This window comes from Pseudorca crassidens, chromosome 6 (assembly GCF_039906515.1).
Source record: "Pseudorca crassidens isolate mPseCra1 chromosome 6, mPseCra1.hap1, whole genome shotgun sequence".
In the NCBI taxonomy this organism is placed as follows: domain Eukaryota; kingdom Metazoa; phylum Chordata; class Mammalia; order Artiodactyla; family Delphinidae; genus Pseudorca; species Pseudorca crassidens.
Window position 1 is genome coordinate 7,346,759 of NC_090301.1, and position 25,378 is coordinate 7,372,136.

The following is a 25,378-nucleotide window of genomic DNA, read 5'->3' on the forward strand; positions in this document are numbered from 1 at the left end:
AAAATATTAAGTGGTTACCATGTGACAGGCAATGGACTAAGTGTCCAGCAACCAAAGGAGCTCCTAGTATAATATAGATGTGTTTCCACAGGGAAGAAAAGCAATCATCAAACTATGACCTCACATGGTAGGATACAGGTGAAAATAAGTAAAAACTAAATAACTACCTTTCTCTGGCCACCCCATATCCTACTCCTCACACGCCGCCTCCCCCAACCCACCAAAGAGCATAGGTTGATCATTTTGAGCCCTACCTGAGACTGGCGTTTTTATTTTTGTTTGTTGAATTCCTGGGTCCCACCTCTTTCACTGCATCATCCCAGAATCCCATGTTGGAATTTTTAGTGTCAGCATTACTCCAGATACTACTGACTAGGTCAGATGCCCACTGGTTAGGGGGACCAGCATTTATAGAGCCCCAGACAGAATTCCCAAGGCTGGTGTGCAGGTTGGAATGCTGTTAAAGAAAAGGAGACAAATAACAGTTAACAATATTAAAAAGATAAAAAGGGAGTCCACGAAAGTTAGGAAAGATAACTTAACTTATAACACCAGTCCATAGAGTGACTGCTTAGGAAAATGAACCCACCGGATTATTCCGGGCTCTGCTGGGTTGCTGGTGCTGCTGCTGCTGCTGCTGCTTCTGCATTTGCCTGGCTTCTTCCTGTTGTATCTCCAGAAGGGACTTTGCAGTACCTGCGGGTTTGCTGACATTCCCCCACCCTGAGAGTTTCTGCTGTTGCTGCTGTTGCTGCTGCTGGAGAGCTTTCATCAATTCCCTCTGCTGGCGCCTCTGCTGCAGGCACAGAAACAGAAGGCAACTCAGGATTCCGTTGTTTAAAAAAATAGTTACAAATGTCCAGTATACTAAATGGAATGTAAATACATAGCAGCTATATGAAATTATACACCATGACAGAGTTAACTCCTCTACTGCAAATAAAGATGTAAACTGCCAGAAGTACTAACAGGAGAATAAAAAGAAATCAAGAATTACTTCTTAAAAATTAAGTAGGGCTTTTGGTTAAGCATAAAGGCAAAATATATGTTTACTTCCAAAGCCCTACCAAAATGACAGAAAAAATTTTTTTTCTAAAGCATAAATCTTAAGGACAAAGAGAATAAAATAGACTTTAAAAGCTGGAAAGCAGGCAGATAAAGACAGCCAATATAACAGACCCAGTAAGTTGAAACCTAAGTAAAGGAAGCTCAGAAACAGGCCAATTCACAGAAAAAGCTCAGGAATTAGAGGCAGGGGTATCTCACATAGAAGAAGACAGGCTGAAGGTCTGTAAAAAGCAGCACGGAGACCCTGACTACCTCCCCAACCCAAAGCAGTTAACAGCTATCCCTCTCTCCCCAGAAGAAAATTAAAACTTTCCATTTTAAAGAGGCTGAACCAGATTAGCGGATTGTCTATAGGAAAGCTGACCCAGGACAAGAGAATACACCTACAGATACCAACAGATGGTGGGACTCCAACAGAACAGACCATTACAGAGACCACTACGGAAAAGCCCAGCAAGGTGCTGTATATACCAGAACCTCCAAACAGCTTTTCTGTGCCTTATTCCTAAATATGAATGAATAGCCCAGGATCAACAAACACTTGACAGAGCTTCTAAGATGAAAGCCAAAGACCAAATCAAACAAAATTCTGTGGAAACAGAAACAAGACAAGGGAAAATAGGAGCTAGCTTTTTAAAATGCTATCAGTAAGTAATATTTTTAGAGGTAAGGTAGTGCAGTCAGTAAAACAAGAATAAGAGGCTATAAAAAGAAACACTTAGAGTAACAACATATGGACTCAGAACTTCAAAATAAGAGAACATACATTAGAAGTTCAATAGAAGGACTGAAAGATAGGACTGAAGAAATACCCCATCAGAAAAGATAAGAGATGGAAAGCAGGAGAGAAAACCAGAATCAGTCCAGGAGGGCAACATGCAGATGACAAGAATTCAAGAAAAACAGAGCACCTGTGCAGCAAGCCAAGCGTGCGTTCAGATCTGAACAGATTACAGGGTCCTGGAAAGGACACCTCCAGGGAAAGAATGAAACAGAATTGTCATAGGTTTTCCCTATGTGAGAAATATGTATGGAGTGGCATTTTATACCTTTTGAAGAGTGTAGGAAGACTTAAGAGTTCAAAGAAAATTAATCAAATAAAAACACAAGGCAATTATTAACTTCTAACAGACAAAAATATGAACAAGAAAAGACCTGTGATTTCAACTCTGATGACCACTATTATTATTTTTAAGCAGAGACCAAAATTACTGGAACAATTTCTAGCCTTGAAGGGGGAAGATATAGTCTGCTCTGCATTCAGCTGTTAAACTTTTAGAAAAGAGAGATGATTTCAGAGAAAGTTCAGTCTATTTTTTTATTTTAAGAGGGTGGGAAATAAGATAATTTTTTAAGGTGAAGCAACATTTTAACCTACTGGATGACATCATGCACACTACATGGTAAACTTGTACAGACAATTCCCGGGGCCTTCAGTGAACCACACCACCGAGACCAGAATGTCAGCTTGCATTCGCGAACAACTTGACTGCTCTGCCTCAAATTATATCCACATAAATCACTTTCTTCAAGACTCTGCTACCTCATGCCACCTTTTGAGAGAGGCCTTCCCAGATAGCACTACCTAAAACTAGACAATCACTACTACCACCAATACTAGCCCCAACTCCCAACCCTCTCTCTATGCCTCTCCTCACTTTATTGTTCTTTCTGACACATATTGCCTCTAGAACTCCATGATTTACTTAATTTTTATTGTCCATGTCCCCTCAACCAAAGGTAAGCTTTATGAAGGCAGAGAATTTTGTCTGTTTTAGACTCAGCTATATCCCCAGACTGAAACTGTAACTGAGTAGCAACTATGTGATGGACAGATGGATGGATGGGTGGGTGAATATGGCACCTAATGGCATGCTGAGCCAAACCATTTTCCTTATTTTCTCTCTTCTATCAAGAACTGTGCTCTGCTGCCCCCTCCCCAACCCCTTTCACTCTTCTGTATCCTTCCTATCCTAATGAGGAACTGTAGGATACAGACTTACAGGCAGAGAGGCGTTATTTCTGTCATATTTTAAGTTTTTCTAGGTTAGTCAGAAAACCCAATACCCTTTAGGGAAAAAAGTATTCTACATTCTAAGCATCAAATTTATAAAAGGATATCTGCATAAAACTCACCCCCAATTTTGAAACACCCAAGTAACTTTTATTTACGAGCTATTCTCTCAAGAGCTATGGTTAAAATGTTTAAGGTAACTGAACATTTATGTATCCAATCTTAATGTTATTCCTATGAGATCCTTCATACTTGCTAGAGACCATATTACAGGATAAAGAGGTGAATAACACATATCCAATTCAGACACACAGCAGCTCTGACAATAATAGTTATCTTTAGTAGCCACTCATCCATGATGCACACTAGCTATTCACTGACTGTCTAGATCACTATTACTTTTAAAACTTACCTCCTCTCGAAGTTGCCGTTCTCGTTCCTCTTCTAGTTTTTGGATTTCAGCCAATGATAGTGTTGCCTGGGACTGACATGCTGTCGTATTGGACTGCTGGCCCCATGTTGAAGAAGAGGGAAGCTAACAAAAAAGGAAGGCAAACGAGTTCATGAGGAAACATGTACAGGAAACAAAGGGGCAATAATGCATGAAGTACAGCCAGAACATTCATGTTTCTTTCAACTCCATTTATAACACTCAATTCAAATTTCCTTCTTCAATCCTTTTACGTACTACTCTCCCAGTCAGTCTGCTTTTACGTAATTTTTTTGTCACAAGATTATTTTAAAACAACTTAAGTACATCAATACACTTTTATTTGATCTACCATTACGAAACTGCAAATTTGTTACACCTGGCATTGACATATACACCAATATACAACCATAAAGAGAAAGAAGTAAACAAAAGAATCACTAAGTTTTTAATCCAAGGAGGTAATAAAGGACAAGATATGCTACTTTCCAATGAAAGTAGCAACGGCAAGATTTGTGAAGGGAGAGCTGAGGTGGGCAGCTGAGGAAAGATGCCAGGCACAGTTTTCTATCAGTCTTTCATGAAAGGGAGTTAACCAGGCTGTGCCTTCTAGTAGTGAGCACTAAGCTGGTTTTAATCAATAATTCTATTTTTCCTATGCCCTAAAATTATCAACTAAAATAAAGTGTAAATATATGAGTCCTGAATACTTTAGTGTTCTCAAAAGCTTGATTATTTCTAGGGGAATCCCTTGGCCTTTCTGGGCCAGAAGAAAGATACACTCTAATTTTGAGACATCTTAAGGCTCTTAAAAGCAAACAAAAACCAAATCTATCCAGACTTAAAATCTGTTTAATAGAAACAATACATGAGCATGGATGGATCAAAACAAACAAAATGCCAAACAGTCCCAAAAAAGAATGGCTCTTCAGTAGGAATCTCTAAAACTGGAACTGATGCGATACGAGTAAAAACAGTTTAAACTGTCACTGATGTTACCAGACAGCTCTCCAAATGAGTACCCTCAACACTACCGAACATAATAGATCCTTTAACATTTTTTGCCCAATGATGGGTAGTACCGGCATTTCTCTCAAAATGCACCTGTGCTAGGGTAGGAGAGGGGTACAGGAGGCAGCTAAGAGAGAAAGATGGGGGACTAAGTAGGCAAAGTTGAGCACAAATGAACTCTTTTTCTCCACAGGAAATGACACGTTTTGGAAAGCACTATCAAGATCAAACCTGGCAGCAGACCTCAAACCTGGTGGCATCACCTGGAGGACCCGTAAAAATGTAGATGCCCCAGCCCCACACTCAAGGAATCAAAAGACCCAAAGGTAAAGCCAACCAATTCGCATATTTTTGTAATTCTGATGCAGTCAGAACCAGCAACCACTGATGCTGTCGAAAATCTCAGTGGCTGTATCACCCCGCGGTACCCAGAAACCAATCGCCAGTCCTCTTCACAGAAACTCAGCCAGCATCAAGGACAGATTCACTGCCTCCTGAAATGGCCTATTCCTCTTTCAAGAACCTCTGAAATCCTCCTATATTTTGTGCCAAAGTATACTTCACTGTACTTTTTGCTCATGATTCATGAGTCTGCTCTCTGGAGTAATGCAGAACAAATCTAAGTCTTTTTCACATGACAGACAAACGTCTGCAGATAGCTATCAATTTCCCTTAAATCTTATTTGTACATAAGAAATAATACCCCATCACTCCATCAACATTGCCTCAGGGCATTTTCCAGTTCAACCAACATCCTGTACTGCCCACTCAGAGAACTGAAGTTTGTCAATCACGCTTTTCATAACAACTCTTTCCCAAGTCAGAAGCAAACAGTTGGGAATTTGGTACATTTTCTGCCCCCTGAATGTCTAATTATACTTTGCTGATTTAAAAAACATTACTTTTTTTTTTCCTGCCCTGACATTGCTACCTTACTTTTTCAACACTATTTTTGATAACATTTCTTTAAGAAAATCTGCTAAAACTCAGTAAGAACAGAGAGTCTGCAGTACCATGACCCACTCTCTCCCAACTCCTAGCTCAGCCAGACAGAAACATTACTTCAGATGAAGGCAGCAAAGAACACAGGCCTCCCTCTCTCCCCGTTAGCTGACAGTCAGTGGGCTGCCTTCCCGGGAAGTGCACGATATCAACAATTCTCATCCTGGCTCCAGCTACCTGTTGCAAAGGCTAAGCTACGGACAAACACAGCTGAGAGGAGAGGTGGCTCCCTTCTTATGCCTAGCCCCGACTTCTGGGATGGAAACTACACAGTGCTACAGAGACTACTAGGGCCCTGGCTGCCACTTTGAAAGGCAGAGGTTCCACCCCACCAGGAGAGGCAAGCCAAGAAGACCTGAGGCTACTGCCCCTCCCCCAAGGGCTCAATTCATAAAGCAGGCGCCATTGTTCCCAGCTCCAGAGCTGTGACTCTGGGACTTCTGTCTTGAAGCAGAGGTGGGTGGAACAGATTGGAATAGAGAGAGCTGCAGACCTCTTCCCAAAGGAACTGACTTCATTTGCAACAGAGTGTGGAGAGTGAGGAGTTCAACCCTAAGGGCACTTTCAAAAACAGTGGATGTTGCAGTGAAAGGCAAGGGGTTAACTGGTAGATTCACTGGAGATACAGGCTAAACTGTACTCTGCTTCTTTGTCTCAGAGAACCAAGCTAGAAGGAGTCTGCCTAGGGTCAGAACAAATCTCAAATATAAACCTCAGGAAGTACCTCTTCAAAAGAGCTTGAGTTTGATTGGATCAGGCTTTTGGAACATTTTATGCCCAAGGGTTCTTCTGAGAAGAGAATAATCCAGTTAGCAACTAGTGGAGTTTAACAGCCTAAATGTGGAACAAGACAGTCAAGGAGAGCCCAGCCCAAACCACTGTCAGCCCAGAGTGACTGTGAGCATACCCAATGCTGCATCCCCAGAGAAGCCCCAGCAGAGGCTTCACACTATTGGGGGAGAGGCGGGGAAGTTCACTAAATTAATCTAGCTAGCCACAAAACAAATAATAATAATGAGTGGGGGTGGAGGGAGGACCAGAACCCAGAACTGCTACAGTGCATTAGCAAGAAAGTATATCTATATACCAGGAAAAAAGCTGGCAATAGAAACTGACTGTGATAGTGAATGATCAGATGTCAGATTTAACAAAGACATCAAAGTCTTATAAATATGTTCAGAGAAGGAAACCATGATTAAAGGAGTAAAAGTAGACATGTTAACAATATCACATCAAATAAACAATATCAATAAAGATACAGAGGGCTTCCCTGGTGGCGCAGTGGTTGAGAGTCCGCCTGCTGATGCAGGAGACACGGGTTCGTGCCCCGGTCCGGGAAGATCCCACATGCCGCGGAGCGGCTGGGCCCGTGAGCCGTGGCTGCTGAGCCTGCACGTCCGGAGCCTGTGCTCCGCAACGGGATAGGCCACAACAGTGAGAGACCCGTGTACCGCAAAAAAAATAATAATAATAATAATAAACAAGATACAGAGACTATTTTTTAAATAATCTATGAGATTAGAAATGAATTACAGGGGAAAAAACGTAAAAAACACAAACACAGAGAGGCTAAACGATACATTACTAAATAACCAAGAGATCACTGAAGAAATCGAAGAGGAAATCAAAAAATACCTAGAGACAAATTACAACAAAAACACGATGATCCAAAACCTATGGGATGCAGCAAAAGCAGTTCTAAGAGGGAAGTTTGTAGCAATACAAGCTTACCTCAAGAAACAAGAAAAATCTCAAATAAACAATCTAACCTTACACCTAAAGGAACTAGAGAAAGAAGAGCAAACAAAACCCAAAGTTAGCAGAAGGAAAGAAATCATAAATATCAGAGCAGAAATAAATGAAACAGAAACAAAGAAAACAATAGCAAAGATCAATAAAACTAAAAGCTGGTTCTTTTGAGAAGATAAACAAAATTGATAAACCATTAGCCAAACTCATCAAGAAAAAGAGGGAGAGGACTCAAATCAATAAAATTAGAAATGAAAAAGGAGAAGTTACAACAGACACCACAGAAATACAAAGCATCCTAAGAGACTACTACAAGCAAACTCTATGCCAATAAAATGGACAACCTGGAAGAAATGGACAAATTCTTAGAAAGGTATAAGCTTCCCAGACTGAACCAGGAAGAAACAGAAAATATGAACAGACCAATCACAAGTAAGGAAATTGAAACTCTGATTAAAAATCTTCTGACAGGGCTTCCCTGGTGACTCAGTGGTTAATAATCTGTCTGCCAGTGCAGAGGACACGGGTTCGAGCCCTGGTCTGGGAAGATCCCACATGCCGCGGAGCAACTAAGCCTGTGCGCCACAACTACTGAAGCCTGCACGCCTAGAGCCCGTGCTCCACAACAAGAGAAGCCATTGCAATGAGAAGCCCGCACACCGCAACGGAGAGTAGCCCCCGCTCGCCACAAGTAGAGAAAGCCCGGGCGCAGCAACGAAGACCCAACACAGCCAAAAATAAATAAATAAAAATAAATTTATTTAAAAAAAAAAATCTTCCAACAAACAAAAGTCCAGGACTGGATGAGTTCACAGGTGAATTCTATCAAACATTTAGAGAAGAGCTAACACCCGTCCTTCTCAAACTCTTCCAAAAAATTGCGGAGGAAGGAACACTCCCAAACTCATTCTATGAGGCCACCCTGATACCAAAGCCAGACAAAGATATTACAAAAAAAGAAAATCACAGACCAATATCACTCATGAATATACATGCAAAAATGCTCAACAAAATACTAGCAAACAGAATCCAACAACACATTAAAATGATCATACACCATGATCAAGTGGGATTTATCCCAGAGATGCAAGGATTCTTCAATATATGCAAATCAATCAATGTGATACACCATATTAACAAACTGAAGAATAAAAACCCTATGATCATCTCAATAGATGCAGAAAACGCTTTTGACAAAATTCAACACCCACTTACGACAAAAACTCTCCAGAAAGTGGGCAGAGAGGGAACCTACCTCAACATAATAAAGAACATATACAACAAACCCACAGCAAGCATCATTCTCAACGGTGAAAAACTGAAAGCATTTCCTCTAAGATCAGAAACAAGACAAGGATGTCTACTCCCACCACTATTATTCAACATAGTTTTGGAAGTCTTAGCCATGGCAATCAGAGAATAAAAAGAAATAAAAAGAATCCAAATCAGAAAAGAAGAAGTAAAACTGTCACTGTTTGTAGATGACATGATGCTATACATAGAGAATCCTAAAGATGTTACCAGAAAACTACTAGAGCTAATCAATGAATTTGGTAGACTAGCAGGATACAAAATTAATGCACAGAAATCTGTTGTATTCCTATATACTAATGACGAAAAATCTGAAAGAGAAATTAAGGAAACACTCCCATTTACCATTGCAACAAAAAGAATAAAATACCCAGGAATAAACCTACCTAGGGAGACAAAAGGCCTGTATGCAGAAAACTATAAGACACTGATGAAAGAAATTAAAGATGACACAAACAGATGGAGAGATACACCATGTTCTTGGATTGGAAGAATCAATATTGTGAAAATGACTAACTACCCAAAGCAATCTATAGATCCAGTGCAATCCCTATCAAACTACCAATGGCATTTTTTACAGAACTAGAACAAAAAAAATCTTAAAATTTGTATGGAGACACAGAAGACCCCAAATAGCCAAAGCAGTCTTGAGGGGAAAAAAATGATGCTGGAGGAATCAGACTCCCTGACTTCAGACTATACTACAAGGCTACAGTAATCAAGACAATATGGTACTGTCACAAAAACAGAAATATAGATCAATGGAACAGAATAGAAAGCCCAGAGATAAACCCACGCACCTGTGGTGAACTAACCTATGACAAAGGAAGCAAGGATATACAATGGAGAAAAGACAGTCTCTTCAATAAGTGGTGCTGGGAAAACTGGACAGCTACTTGTAAAAGAGTGAAATTAGAACACTCCCTAACACCATACACAAAAATAAACTCAAAATGGATTAGAGACCTAAATGTAAGACCGGACAGTATAAAACTCTTATTAGAGGAAAACACAGGAGGAACACTCTTTGACATAAATCACAGCAAGATCTTTTTTGATCCACCTCCGAGAGTAATGGAAACAAAAACAAAAATAAACAAATGGGACCTAAGGAAACTTAAAAGCTTTTGCAAAGCAAAGGAAACAAGACAAAAAGACAACCCTCAGAATGGGAGAAAATATTTGCAAACGAATCAATGGACAAAGGATTAATGTCCAAAATATATAAACAGCTCATGCAGCTCAATATTAAAAAAACAAACAGCCCAATCCAAAAATGGGCAGAAGACCTAAATAAACATTTCTCCAAAGAAGACATACAGATGGCCAAGAAGCACATGAAAAGTTGCTCAACATCGCTAATTATTAGAGAAATGCAAATCAAAACTACAATGAGGTATCACCTCACACCAGTTAGAATGCGCATCATCAGAAAATCTACAAACAACAAATGCTGGAGAGGGTGTGGAGAAAAGGGAACCCTCTTGCACTGTTGATGGGAATGTAAATTGATACAGTCACTATGGAGAACGGTATGGAGGTTCCTTAAAAAATGAAAAATAGAATTACCATATGACCCAGCAATCCCACTACTGGGCATATACCCTGAGAAAACCATAATTCAAAAAGACACATGCACCCCAATGTTTACTGCAGCACTATTTACAATAGCCAGGTCATGGAAGCAACCTAAATGCCCATCGACAGACGAATGGATAAAGAAGATGGGGTACATATATACAATGGAATATTATTCAGCCATAAAAAGGAACGATACTGGGTCACTTGTAGAGATGTGGATGAATCTAGAGACTGTCATACAGAGTGAAGTAAGTCAGAAAGAGAAAAACAGATATTATATATTAACACATATATGTGGAACCTAGAATGGTACAGATGAACTGATCTGCAGGGTTGAAATTGAGACACAGATGTAGAGAACAAATGTATGGACACCAAGGGGGGGGTACGCGGCAGGAGGGTGGGGTGGTGGTGTAATGAATTGGGAGATTGGGATTGACATATATACACTAATATGTATAAAATGGATAACTAGGGCTTCCCTGGTGGCGCAGTAGTTGAGAGTCCGCCTGCCGATGCAGGGGACACGGGTTCGTGCCCCGGTCCAGGAGGATCCCACATGACGCGGAGCGGCTGGGCCTGTGAGCCATGGCCGCTGAGCCTGCGCGTCCGGAGCCTGTGCTCCGCAACGGGAGAGGCCACAACAGTGAGGCCCGCGTACCACATAAAAAAAAAAAAAAGAACCAAAAGGAAATTCTGGAGTTCAAAAACGTAATAACTGAAATGAAAAATCACTGCAGGAGCTCAAAAGTATATCTGAACTGGCAAAAGAATTTAGTGAACTTGAAGAGAGAGCAACAGAGATTATGCAATCCAAAGAACAGAGAAAAAAAGAATAAAGAAAAATGGAGAGCCTTAGAGAAATGTGAGATACCACTGAGTGCACCAACATGTGCATAATGCAGGTATCAGAAGAAGAGGAAAGAGGAGCAGAAAAATTGTGACCTAAATCTCAAATTTATAGAAAAAACATTAATCTACATATCCAAGAAGCTGAACAAACTCCCAATAGGATAAACCCAAAGAGATCCACAAATAGACATTATCATGGTAAAAACGCTGAAAGCCAAAAACAAGGAGAAAATCTTGAAAGCAGCAATAAGGAGGAAAAACAAATTATCACTTACTAGGGAATCCCAATAAAATCAACATCTGACTTCTCATCAGAAACAATGAAGGCCAGAAGGCAGTGGGATAAGATATTCAAAGTCTTCAAATGAACAAAAACTGTCAACCAAGATTTCTATATTCAGTAAAGCTACTTTTCAAAAATGAAGGAGAAATAAAGACATTCCCAGATAAAATTAGAAAATCTGTTGCCAGCAGACTCACCTTACAAGAAATACTAAAGGAAGTTCTTCAGGCTAAAAGCAAGTGACCCTAGAAAATAGTCTGGATCCGCATGAGAAAGCGAAGAGCACCAATAAAATTAATTATATAATTATAAAAAACAGTAGTACATGTACATTTCTTCCTCTTTTAACTGATTTTAAAAGCAACCGTATAAAACAATGTATATATATATTGTTGGACCTATAACATACAAAAATCTAATATGTCAAAAATGGCACAAAGGAGTTAAGTGAAAACAAAGCTGTAGTAAGCTAATGACTCCATATGGTAACTTGAATCCACAGGTACAATTTAAGAGAAGCAGAAATGATAAATAAGGTTATATAATGAAAGCTATACATACATACTTGCTTCCCTTCTCTCAGCGTCTTTAAGAGACAATATAAAGGAATAAATATAACATTTTATCATTGCATTTGTAACATTTACAAGATGTGATACAACAAAAATACTACAAAAAGGAGAAAAAAGGAACAGAGCTTTAAGAGAGTAGCATATCTGTGTCAAACTGGAAAATACAGTGATGAAAATCATTAAGGATATTAAAATGCTACATTAGAAAATAATTTACTTAACGCAAAAAGAAGCAGTAAAAGAAGAACAGAGAAACAGAAAGGATGTAAAAAACAGAAAGTTAAATGGCAGATATAAATCCAACTATATCAATAATATCATTAAATGTGAATAGGTTAAAGAATCCAATAAAAAGGCAGAGATTATCAGACTGGATAAGAAAATAAGATTGAACTATACTGTCTAAAAAAGACGTAATTTATATTCAAAGGTATAAACAGATCAAAAGTAAAAGAATAAACAAAGATTTATCAGGCAAACAGCAACCAGAAGAGAGCTGGAATCACTATACCATTATCAGACAAAACATACTTTAAAACAAAAAAATGTTAATAGAGATAAAGAGGAACATTTTATGATAATAAAAGGGTCAATCCAGCAGGAACATATATAACAATTATAAACATATATGCACCTAACAAGAGAGCACCAAAATACATGAAGCAAGAAATGGCAGAAATAGAAGGAGATATACAATTCAACAGTAATACTTCGAGACTTCAATACTCCACGTTCAGTAAGAGGCAAAACAACTACAAGATCAATGAGGAACTAGAAGACTTGAACAACGCTATAAACTGACTAGACCTAGTAAACATCTATTGAACACTCCACTCAACAAGAGTAGACTATACGTTCTTCTCAAGTGAACATGGAACATTCTTCAGGATAGACCTAAAGAAGGTAAAACTTTATGCCAGAAATAAAACTTTATTCTAAGACATAAAACTAAACTTCAATAATTCATTTAAAAGAATAGAAATATACAAAGTATGTTCTCTGATCACAATGGAACAAAATTAGAAATGAGTAAGAAACAAATTTTGGAAACTCTCAAATAAGTGAAACTAAAACACTCCTAAATAACCAATGGATCAAAGAAGAAATCAAAACTTATGGGTAGCAGCTAAAGCAATTTATAACTGCAAATGCCTAATTGAGAAAGAAGAAAGATATCAAATGAATAAAAAACTAACCTTCTACCCTGAGATACTAGAGAAAAAGAGCAAACTAAACTTACAGCAAGCAGAAGGCAAGAAATAATAAAGATGAAAGAAGAAATTAGTGAACTAGATAAGAGAAAAATCAATGAAACCAAAAACCAGTTCTCTAAAAATATCAACAAAACCGACTTAACCTGATTGTCCATGAGGAAAAAACCCCAACAGACTCAAATTACTACAATCAGAAATAAAAGAAGCACATCACTACTGATCTTACAGGAACAAAAAGAAATACAAAGGAATACTATGAACAAGTGCTTGCCAATCAATTAGATAATCTAGATGAAAAAGACAGATTTCTATAAAGATATAAACTAACCAAAACTAACTCAAGAAGAAACAGATGATCCAAATAGACCTATTAGAAGTAAAGACATGGAATTAGTAATCAAAAAACTATCCACAAATAAAAGCCCAAGCACAAATGGTTTCATCACCACTGAACTCTACCAAGCATTTAAAGAATTAATACAAATTCTTCACAAACACTTCCAAAAAATTGGAGGGAACATTTCCTGACTCATTCTTCAAGGCCAGCATTACCCTGACACCAAAACCAAAGAAATCACAAGGGGAAAACAAACACACACTACAGACAAATACCTCTTATGAACATGGACATAAAAATCCTCACCTCCTTCAGCCTAACGAAGGGCATCTACAAAAAACACACAGCTAACATTAAATTTAATGGTGAGAGACTGGATGTGTTCCCCCACATCAACCCAAGATCGGAAATAAGACAAGAACATTCACACTTGCCATTTCTATTAAACACTGTACTGGGGTTCTAGCCAGGGCAATCAGGCAAGAAAAAGAAATAAAAGACTGGGGGAAAAAGTAGTAAAACTACCTCTATTTGCAGATAACATGATCTTGTGTACAGAAAATCCTAATGAATCCACTAAGACACTATTAATTAACCAGTCCAGCAAGATTTCAGAATACAAGCTCAATATACAAAAATCAACTGTACATCTATACACTTGCAAAGAACAATCTGAAAATGAAATTTTGAAAATTCCATTTATAATACCATCAGAAAGGCAAAATACTTAAGAATAAATTTAACAAAAGAAGTAGAAAAGTTATACTCTAAAAACTATAAAATACTGAAAAGAAATTCAAGAAGATCTAAATAAATATAAAAACATCCCATGTTTATGGATTAGAAGACTTAATATTGTTAAGATGTCAAAACTCCCCAAACTGATCTTACAGAGTTAATGCAATCCCTATCAGAATCCCAGTTGGCTTCTTTGTGAAAACTGACAAACTCATTCTAAAATTCATATGGAATTGAAACACAGGAGAGCCAAAACAATATGGAAAAAAAAGAACAAATTTGGAGGACTCACACTGATTTCAAACTTAACTACAAAGCAATAGTAATGTCAAAGCAGTGTGTTACTAGCATAGCGATCATACAGATCACCTGACTAGAATTCAGAGTGCAGAAATGAACCCACATGCCTAATTTTTAAGACGAGCACCACAGCCATTCAGTGGACAAAGAACAGTTTTTTCAACAAATGGTGCTAGGACAACCAGATAAATCACATGCAAAAGAATGAAGTCAAACCCTTACCTCACATAATTTACAAGAATTAACTCAAAATGGATCAAAGAGCTAAAACTACAAAGTCTTAGAAGAAAACATGGGATTCTGTAAACTTTATGACCTCAGATTTAGCAATTCTTAGATATGACAACAAAAGCACAAGCAACAACAACAAAAGTAAGTAATTTGGACTTCATCAAAATTTAAAACTTTTGGGCTTCCCTGGTGGCGCAGTGGTTGAGAGTCCGCCTGCCGATGCAGGGGACACGGGTTCGTGCCCAGGTCCAGGAAGATCCCACATGCCGCGGAGCGGCTGGGCCCGTGAGCCATGGCCACTGAGCCTGCGCGTCCGGAGCCTGTGCTCCGCAACGGGAGAGGCCACAACAGTGAGAGGCCCGCATACGGGAAAAAAAAAAAAAAAAAATTAAAACCTTTGTGCATCAAAGGACACTATAGATATGGAGGTGAAAAAAAACAAATAATAGAAAGTATTTTTAAATCATTTGATACAGAACTTAAATATTGAACATATAAAGAACTCTTAAAAAACTCAGTAAGAAAAAGACAACCCAGTTTAAAAATAGGCAAAGGAGGGCTTCCCTGGTGGCGCAGTGGTTAAGAATCCGCCTGCCAATGCAGCAGGGGACAAGGGTTCAAGCCCTGGTCCGGGAAGTTCCCACATGCCGCGGAGCAACTAAGCCCGTGCACTGCAACTACTGAGCCTGCGCTCTAGAGCCCGTGAGCCACAACTACAGAAGCCCGTGTGCCTAGAGCCCGTGCTCCTCACAAGAGAAGCCAATGCAATGAGAAGCCCACGCACTGCAACAAAGAGTAGCCCCCGCTCACCCCAACTACAGAAAGCATGCACGCAGCAAGGAAGACCCAACGCAGCCAAAAATAAATAAACTAATTAATTAATTTAAAAAAATAGGCAAAGGATTTAAATAGACATTTCTTCAAAGAAGATATACAAATGGTCGATAAATACATAAAAACATGCTCAACATCACAAGTCACCAGGGAAATGCAAACCAAAATCACAAGTTCTCACTTGACACCTACTAGGATGGCTATAATCAAAAAGTCAGATAATATGGGTTGATGAGGATGTGGAGAAACTTGAACCCTCATACACTCAACGTAAAATGGTGCAGCCACTTTGGAAAACAGTCTGGCAGTTCCTCAAACCAGTAAACACACTGTTATTATATGACTCAGGAATTACACTTCTAAATATATATATATATATGTGTGTGTGTGTGTATATATCCACATAAAACTTGTACATGAATATTTAAGGCAGCAGTAGTCATAAAAGCCAAAAGGTAGAAACAGCTCAAATGTCCATCAACTGATGAATGAATACACAGAATCTGGCATATCCACATAATGGAATATTATTCAACTATAAAAAAGGGGGAAAAGTACTGATATATGTTACAAGAACCTTAAAACATTATGCTAAATGAAAGAAGCCAGTCACAAAAGACCACATATTATATGATTCCATTGATCTGAGATGTCTAGAAATAGGCAAGACAGAATAAAGACAGAAAGTAGATTAGGGGTTACTTAGCCCTAAGTTAGGGGAAAATAGGGGCTGGGGTGTGACAGTTAGAGGGTTTGGGGGGTGGTAATGAAAATGTTCTAAAATCTATTGTGTTGATGGTTGCACCTATCTATAAATATGCTAAAAACCGCTGAATTGTATACTTTAACTGATTGAATTGCATGGTATGTGAATTATATCTAAATAAAGCCGTTTAAATAGCTTTTTTCTCACGAGAGCCTTCAGCAATTCCTCGTAACCATCTTGAGCTCTTTATCTTCAATCAGAATGCTTATCCATAAAGTAGCTCTACAGTCTTCATGGGAGAATAGGAGGGCAAAACCAGACAAACAAAAGACACAGAAAAGTTAGAGATCTGGAAGTTACCCCTGCCTTTGTCTTCTCTCTCACCCTCATATTCTGATCAGTCACCACATCCTGGGATGTAGGGCCTCTTAAGAAAGTCTTTTGACAGCCTTTTCGAGGCCCTGGAGCCATAGACTCATGGGTTCTAATACAGGGCAGTGCTATCAACTCTCAGCTGGACCCAAGGCAAGCGACTTAGCTTCTTAACATTTCTCCTCTTTGGTAAAACACCAGGTATTAATACCTAAGCTTTATAAGGGTGGTTGTGAAAAAAAAATGGAAAACTGTCAGTACGTGCCTGACACAAAGCAAGCACTCAGTTATTAGCAGCTTCTCCAACTCCTCCTTTCCAATCTTGCCACCCCTAGGCTTAGATCAAACTTTTCTATTCCTTGCCTAGACAACTCCATCACCCCCTCTCAACTGGTCTACTGACCTCCAGTTTTGTTCAAGTCCATCTCCTATTTAGCTCTCAAAGTGACTTATTCCCTCCTGTAAATCTAGCAGTGTTATTTCCTAGCTGAAAATTCTTTTTACCACTCTAGGTCCTAATTTCTTAATAGAGTATATACAGCCCATGGTGATATGAACCCTGCCCACACTTATCTCATACCTCACTCTCCAGCAACTTCAGTCTGCTCTCACAAACACCCTCTATTCCCCAAACTGTCTGACTTTTCTTTTTTTCTTTAAATTTAATTTTTCCCTCCCTTAATGACTCAGGTTTAGAAGTTATCTTCTTTCAGGAAGCCTTCCCTAACTTCTCAGGTGGACAGTGGTTCTCACATATTAGTGAGCAGCAGAATCCCTGGAGGGCTTATTCAAACAAGATTGCTGGGTCCCAGTCCTAAGAGGTTCTGATTCAGTAGGTCTGGGGTAGGGCCCAAGAATGCGCATTCCTAACAAATTCCCAGGTGATCACACCCTGAGAATTACTGCTTCATGCCCCCTCTCTTACTACACCCACCCCCCTGTATTCTAATTTTCTGTTTATGTCTTTATCCCATGAGCTCCCTGAAGACAGGGGACAGACACTAAGCCTTATGGCTAGCCATACACCCCATGAGAAGTTATGCAGACTCTACCATAAACCTGCTTCTCCTTCTCCAATTACTCAGAGTTCATCAACAGTCCCATTACTTTCCCAGTCATTGGAGGCTTACCATCTAAGAGCCATTCCAACTTCTGCCCTTGTCCCTCAGATCCAGAGAACCACTAAGTCTTGCTGATTGCTATTATGCCAATTCTCATCCTCTGGCCCTACTCATTCTTACCACCACCATCACACTCTCTTTACTGGTCTCCCAGTCTCACTTTCTACTTATTTCAAATAATGCTTTGAATCCTCCTAAAACAACATTTTGCACACATCACCTCAATCCAACTTTCAATAAACCCCCACAGTCAGCTATGTTTCAAGCCCTGTATGATGGTTCCCGCTTACACATCCAAATGTTTATGTTTCTTGCCCTCATAAGTCTATGAGCTCTCTGAGGACAGTTGCCTTGTCTCATTTATCTTTGTCTTAGCAGTGCTGAAATGATACAGAGTAGGCACTCCAATGTTTAAATTTATGAACCATACAGACTTACTTGGTTGTGCCTGCATCACTGCTCGTGTCCTACCCTCTTTTATTTATTCTTCCCTTGTTTAAAATGCCTAACACAAAGTACAATGCATCGTATTGTTTCCTTGATCAAAAAACGAAGGTAGCAAGCAATATTTAACATAAAAAATGTACACTGTTTCACTGCTACTGCACTGCCAGCACCTACTTAACTAAAAAAAACGCTAACAAGTAGCTCCTACGGATGGTCTGGCGTTGTCTAGCTGGTGTCTAGGCTCTACCTTCATCTGCGCCAGCTGTTGCTGCTGCTGTTGCTGCTGCAACCTCCGGAGAGCCTCTTGCTGCTGCTGCCTCTGGCGCATTAACTCCTTCTGCCGCTGGAGCTCCAGCTCTTTCCTCTTCCGTTCCTCCTCCTCGTGCCGGAGTCTGGCTGCCTCCTCTTCCATTCGCAGCCGGTTCTCCTCTAATCGACGCTGGGCTTCTTCTTCTTCCCGGGCCCATTTCGCAGCCTCCTCTTCCTTCCCAGAAGGAAAAGTAAATGATAATAAAATTTAACTGTGTTTTAAAAAAAAAATCTGAATCACTTTTCAAGGCTTCAGTCAGAGGCATGCTTACAGGATAATTATCATGTTTAATTTATTTGCTAATTTCTACATAAAAGGAATGTCACTTTGAACATCTGTGTAAGTACTGATCTCTTAGAGATCACCACAAACTGCAGGCAAGTCTCTTGGAAACTGTTCCAACATTGAGGCAGAGATAGCTTTTCAGGGTGCTGAGTGCAAAGAGCTGTCAGGACCTGCAAGAATACAGATTACCAGGCAAGCCTCAGCCAGTTCCGGACCCAAAGCAACTTTACAAAACCACTTAATTCCATGCCAGGTTCTCACCCGTTATGGCTCACAGGCCCCTTGGAAGGTCTCTCTTTGACCCATCCTCTACCCCTCTACTACTTTCTGCAGTACCCTGGCTCATTTTCCTTCTGCTTCCCTCCCTCAAAACCATTCCATGTGCCCCGTGGAATTTTCTTGGCCTTCCTCCGTGCAGTCTGATTACTGCACCTGCAATGCTCTAGAGCTCAGCGGTCCCCAACCTTTTTGGCACCAGGGACCGTTTTCGTGGAAGATAATTTTTCCAAGGACTGGGGGTGGCGGTGAGGTGGCTTCGGGATGATTCAAGCTCATTGCATTTATTGTGCACTTTATTTCTGTTATTATTATATCCACTCCACCTCAGAGCATCAGGCATTAGATCCCGGGGGTTGGGGACCCCTGCCTAGCTTATCCAGACAGCACATTCCCCTCCATTCTCCAGAACTCAGGGCAGACACCAGCCACTCTACGAGTACTTCCCTAGCCTTCAGGAGGTAGACTTCCCCTCTGCCTTTTGATTATGCCCAAGTATACCTTGTCCTCCTCTCTCTGTCTGCTCTTAGCCCATCTGTGGCAGCAACTGTTACTACCTATCCAGCAAAAATTCCTTCCAGGTTGCTTCTTTGCAGACAGACCCTCCTGTCACATCAGAGGTTTAAAATGCCAGATTTTGCTTTTTAAGCTTCCAGTGTAAACAGGGACAGCCATGTGATGTGATTTAGGCCAAAGGGATGCTTCCAGAAAAGATATTCTTCCCAGACAAAAGGAAAGAAGCATGAGAGAAGAGTCACTCCCTTTTTGGGTACAGGGTATGGTATCATATCCAAAACTCCTAACCATTAGGCAAAAAATATGAACTCAAAAGTCAATACACCGGGATTTCCCTGGTGGTCCAGTGGTTAAGAATCCACCTTCCAACGCAGGGGACATGGTTTTGATCCCTGGTCGGGGACCTAAGATCCCACGTGCCACCGGCAACTAAGCCTGCGAGCTGCAACTACTGAGCCAACGCACCACAACTAGAGAGAAGCCCGCGTGCCGGAACAAAGAGCCCACACACTGCAATGAAGATCCCATGTGCCACAACTAAGACCCATTGCAGCCAAAAAAAAAAGGTCAACATACCAAGAAATGGTAGAGCAGAGTGTGCACCATCAGGTGGAAAAGTCAACACACCAGGAGATGACAGAGGAGAAGCATGCCAAGGACCTGGATCCTTAATGATATCACTGAGTCACTGAAATGCATGTTTAACTGCCTTATTTCCAAAGAACACCTTGATGTGTGAGGCAGTACCGTTATCTAATGTTTAAGCCATTTTTAGGTGAATATTTTGATTTTTCAGCTGAAAGCATCCAAAATGTGGCATTTATTTCTTGTAAAATCATTACCTACATAGTCTGTGAGCTTCTTGAGTACAGAAACAATTTCTTTAAAAGTTTTGGACTCTATCAGCAAACAATCATAACAACTGGCATATAGTATATTAACAAAATCTATTAACTGTTAAATGAATAAACCAAAGAATCTAACCTGGAACTTATCTATCTACCTCTAAAGAATTTAGATTTCTCAAAGAGTTTCAATCAAGAACTTAAGCAAAAGCAGGTAATCTCCAGCTTCGTGTCAATCCAACCAACAAACAAAAACCTACTACACCCCTAAGTGTGGACTGCTGTACATGGTGACTTCCTTCCAAAGAGTACAGTAAGGGGGAAAAAGAGTAACTTTACAGTGGAGATACCTGACAAGCACTACTGCAGCCAGGTGATCAATGTCAACATCAATAACCATAAGTCATGTTAGTAATATGTACCCTTGGTATGTGATGAAAATGGTACTTAACTTCTGTGATCTTCTTCTGAAACACCCATAACTCCAGTCTGATTGTGAGAAAATCTTCAAACAAACTCCGATAGAGTGTTACCCTACAATCCACTGACCAGTATTCCTTAAAACTGCCAAAGTCATCAAAAACAAGGGAAGTCTGAGAAACTGTCACAGCCAAGAACAAGCTAAGGAGACATGACAACTAAATGAAATATTCTGGATAAGATCCTGGAACAGAAAAGGGACACTGGGGGAAAGCTGAAGAAACGTTAATAAACTATGGTCTTCAGTTAATAATAATCCATCAATATTGATTTATTAATGTGTCAATATTGGTTTATTATAACAAATGTGCCATACTAATGTAAAATAATAATAGGGGAAACTGCACTATCATCCCAATTTTTCTGAAAATCTCCAACTGATCTAAAAAGAAAATCTACTAATAAAAAAAATCTACCTCCGTTCTTAAACATTAAAATGAAAGGCTTTAGGGATTCTGGCTGCCCGTAACAGCAGAATGGCATGGTTACAGCAGAATCAGATAATGGTCATCGCTGCCATCAACTTATGGATTTACTAAGCAGCAAGGAACTGTGCACTCTAAAAGTGTGAACTGGGGAGTACCCTAAGGCAAAAAGTTGTCAACCTCCAGATCTCACGTTTGGTTTTTTAAGAGCAGGCCTTCAATTTTTCTCTGGTGCCCTCGTTTTTTGTTTGTTTTGATTCCTTGACATTTCGTTCAGCTTTTATAATTACATGTGGGATGGTTATCACAAAAGTACTAAGAGTCAGTTAGATCTCTTTTGGTAATTTGCAGCAACCTGAAAAAGTTTTAGACAGGCTCTCCTAATATCCTAATACTTTCTTAATCACTAATTCCTAGCTTCAAAGAAGCAATGAGAAGAGCAAACCATCTGATCACCTGCTTGCGTAACAATTCTTCCTGCTTCCGCCTTTCTTCCTCTTCTCTTCTCCTTTCCTCCAGTCTTCTAAGAGCTTCTTCTTGCTGCTGTCTTTCTTCCTCTTCTCGTTGTCGCCGTAATGCAATTTCCTGCTCCCTCTGGCGTCGCAGAGCCTCCTCCTAAATTAAAAAAAAAAGCAAGTGTGTGTGCGCACGTGTGCGTGCATCTCAATTAATATATTACATCATAATCTGGAAAGAAACAGGCTATGTGCTGCTAAGATCCTGTTAACAGTATATATAAAAAGTATCTAACCAGGATCTAGGGCAAAAAGTATATATGTGAGCTGGGGAGTAGGTATATTAAGAGTTAAAATAATTTGTATTTAAAATATTAATAGTTGAATAGCACTATGTGCAAAGTCCATCCTGGTTTCTACATTAGCTACATCACTTCCTGATTAACACTAAAAAGGACGCAGGCTTCGGTTTCTCTGTTGCTACCATTAGTCCCTATTTTTTTAATCAAATGAGAACCTAAGGCATAGAGAAGTCAAACCAACATAGCCACCAAAAATGCCTGGTGAGGTAGAGAAGTTTTCCAGTCAAAAGTATTGAATAAAGCCACGTGTCTCAGAACACGTTGCTAGAACTAAAGTCTCACGGATATTAAATATACAGAAAAGGGTCTCACTGTCAAAATAACTTAGGAAGAAATAATTAGCAACACAGAATTAAACAGATCTCTTTACTGCAATACTTCTTGAAGTCCTTACATTGCTAATGTGGAGTGTGACTCTACGAAATACTACTAGGTCTAAGCTAACCTCAGCATGGACGTGGATGCCTTTTTTCAGAGTTCCTCTTAGGGCAAAAAACAAGAAGGAAATGTGAAGCAAAGGCTAGACACTGGGGCTGTTTCAGAGTGGATTCTTTCAAATGGGATCTTTAAAAATCCCAGTAGAAAAAGGTCCAAGCACATAATAAAGAATTCCCAAAAAAGAAATACAAGTGGCCACAAAACATGAAAAACATTCAGTGTCACTGGTTATAAATACTTCAGGACTTAATTACTTCTGAAATCTAACTGGTTTATAAAACCCCAGGAAATATGTAAAAGCAATCAACTCCAATGAGTTACTAGGACTGAAGAATATCCCTCCAGTGGGTGTTAGTGGGTGACAGACATTTTTCCTAAAGGGAAGTGAGTCTCCTAAAATTCTAATCCCAATCCTGCTAACTCCCTGATGCCTTAGGGGAGCCTTCTCCAGGAGAACTATGACCTGTGAAATGACGGGAGTGAGCAAGATGTCCCGCAGGCCCTCCTTCAGTGCTAATCGTACAAGCAGAGTTCTCAGACATACCTGTTTCCTTCGGGCAAGCTCTTCTTCCTCGCGCCTTTTCCTTTCTTCCTCCTGCTGTCTCCGAAGAATTTCCTCCTGTTGTCTCCGGAGTTCTTCTTGCCTCTTTCGATCCTCCTCTTCCCGTTTTGCCCTCATTTCTGCCTCTCTTCTCTCCTGCTCTAGCTGTGGTTACACAAGGGTGCTCTTAGAAACTTGAGGCCAAGCACAGAACACTCCAACATCACTGACCAGTACTGTTAGGAGCTGGTCAGTGCAGACACTGGAAGGTGGAGACACCACCATTCACTCAGTTAATGTGTAGTGCAAGTGGCTGATGAAAGCAACTCTGTGAGAGCTCTAAGCTCTGCTATGTCATAGTAACCAGAAAGTTTTATGCTCTTCTAAGCTGGATGCACTCACCCCTACTTTTTACCTGTCTCTTCGCTCCATACTACTACTGCACATCTCCTATATGTGGGAGAGTGGCCTGTGTTGAGAGTAACATCAGAATTCTCTTGGGATGGCGTTTCTTTGCTCATCCCTACAAAGGATTTTCTGATTGAAGATCTAACAATGTGTCTAACAAGGTTTCAACCGCAACGTTGTTGAAAAATTACAGAAGTTCTTTAAAATCTGAAGATCAACCACTTAACAAACTCTATCATGTATAATTCCCCAATACTAGTCAAATCCAGCCCCTAATCTCCAGTCCTATTGCCACACATATAATTCAGGCCTTTACTTTCTCATCCACATTCCTAACAGTCTCTTACCTGGCTTCCCAGCATCCTATTTTGCCCAGAGTCCCCAGTTCAACATCCAACCTCCACCAAAAAAAATCACTCCCAGGCTTACATTTAATACCATCCTTCACCTTGAAAATAAATCCTAAGTCTTTAACGTGACACGGGTAAGGATCCTCCTGATTGGCCTGCCTCATCTTCTTTAATCTCTCTCATCATTTATTCCTCAGACACACCAGCTCTAGACTGGACCAAATTATTTAACTCTTTGCTGTGCCAGGATGTTCTCATACACTTCTAGCCTTTACAGGTCTTGTTTCCTCCAACTGCAGTTTAATTTTCACCTCCTTCTACTCTGTCAACCCAAAACCCTTCAACTGAGCTAAATCCTACTACCCTTCAAGTGAAACGGGCTCAGGTATTACCACCCATCCAAAGTGTCACCCGATTCCTGATCCCCACCTCTCCTGCTAGGTAGCTGGCCCATGTGCTTCCTTGTGTTGCTTGCCTGTGTCATCATCTTCCCAACGCCCCCAACACACACACACACCAGACAAGAATGCACACTTTCATCATCTATGTGTTCCCAGCACAAAGTGCTATGGAACAAGAACAAACTCAAGAATTGTTTGAATTATGGTCTGTCACTCATATGGAGACAAATCCTGACTCTGAACTCATTTCATATTCTGGGCACTCTAAGGATACTGTCACTACCTCGGGATAAGAATGCACTAAACATAAAATAGGAATAAGATTTTCTCGGAGGCATGAGAACCCAGAAATCATTTCAATAACACTAAGGGTTCACAGACAACCTCTTCTGACAAGTACTAAAACCAAAATTCAAGATTCCTAGCTCCTCCAGAAGATGTGAATAGAACACAGAATGTAATATTAATGTTGAGCTTTTCAGCTGCATGTCTTAGGCACTAAGAGGCGTAAACAAACACCACCATAAAGATTCAATGTGGGAACTCAAGCCTCAGACCAAGGGTCTTATAATAAGCTATGTAGTGGATATTTTCTTATGATCTTACAAGAATTTATACCATGAATAACGTAACATACCACCATGATCATTAATGTGTCGACAAACCAATTTTAATTGATTTAATTTAAACTTGTTACTTTAAATTGTTGTGAGGTCTTTTTGGGGAGAAGGTGGCACAATAATGACAGAGTATGAGTGTGCTTAAACCAGCTACGTAGCCGTGAACTAAAAGGAAACATGTGTAAGTAGCTAGAGAAATAGAGACATCAATAAACAAACGTCTACGAGCTGCGGTTGCAAAGCATGCACTGCTATGGAAGAATGAGTTTCAGACCTTTGCAGCCTTGGCCTTCTCCATCTGCTGAAGCTGTTCAAGGGCAGGTCCCGGAGTGGTGGTGTCCAGGGGAAGATCCCATACGCTACCACCTTCCCAAACTGTAAGACAGGAGGGGAAAAGAGTGAGGCATGTCAGAGCTTACATACATGGCTAAATATCCAGAAGCATAATGAAAAAAGCTGTTTCCTTGCCCCTGAATGAGCTCCATCACCTGTA

At 40.0% G+C, this 25,378-nt stretch overlaps 1 protein-coding gene across 9 annotated transcripts in view; it reads right to left on the reverse strand.

Annotated features, from left to right (window-relative positions):
* The window catches only part of GIGYF2 (GRB10 interacting GYF protein 2), a 126,393-nt gene that overhangs the window by 9,705 nt on the left and 91,310 nt on the right, over positions 1-25,378 (reverse strand). For all 9 annotated transcript variants that reach the window (XR_010944175.1, XM_067740200.1, XM_067740204.1 and 6 more), the window contains 7 exons: positions 25,160-25,260; positions 23,110-23,271; positions 21,767-21,925; positions 18,421-18,657; positions 3,495-3,617; positions 590-796; positions 255-457 (listed from right to left, as the gene is read on the reverse strand). Coding sequence is in view for 8 of the 9 variants with exons in the window: in XM_067740200.1 (XP_067596301.1) it covers positions 255-457; positions 590-796; positions 3,495-3,617; positions 18,421-18,657; positions 21,767-21,925; positions 23,110-23,271; positions 25,160-25,260 (1,192 nt within the window). In the remaining variant the exon portion in view is untranslated. The remainder of the gene's footprint in view (positions 1-254; positions 458-589; positions 797-3,494; positions 3,618-18,420; positions 18,658-21,766; positions 21,926-23,109; positions 23,272-25,159; positions 25,261-25,378) is intronic.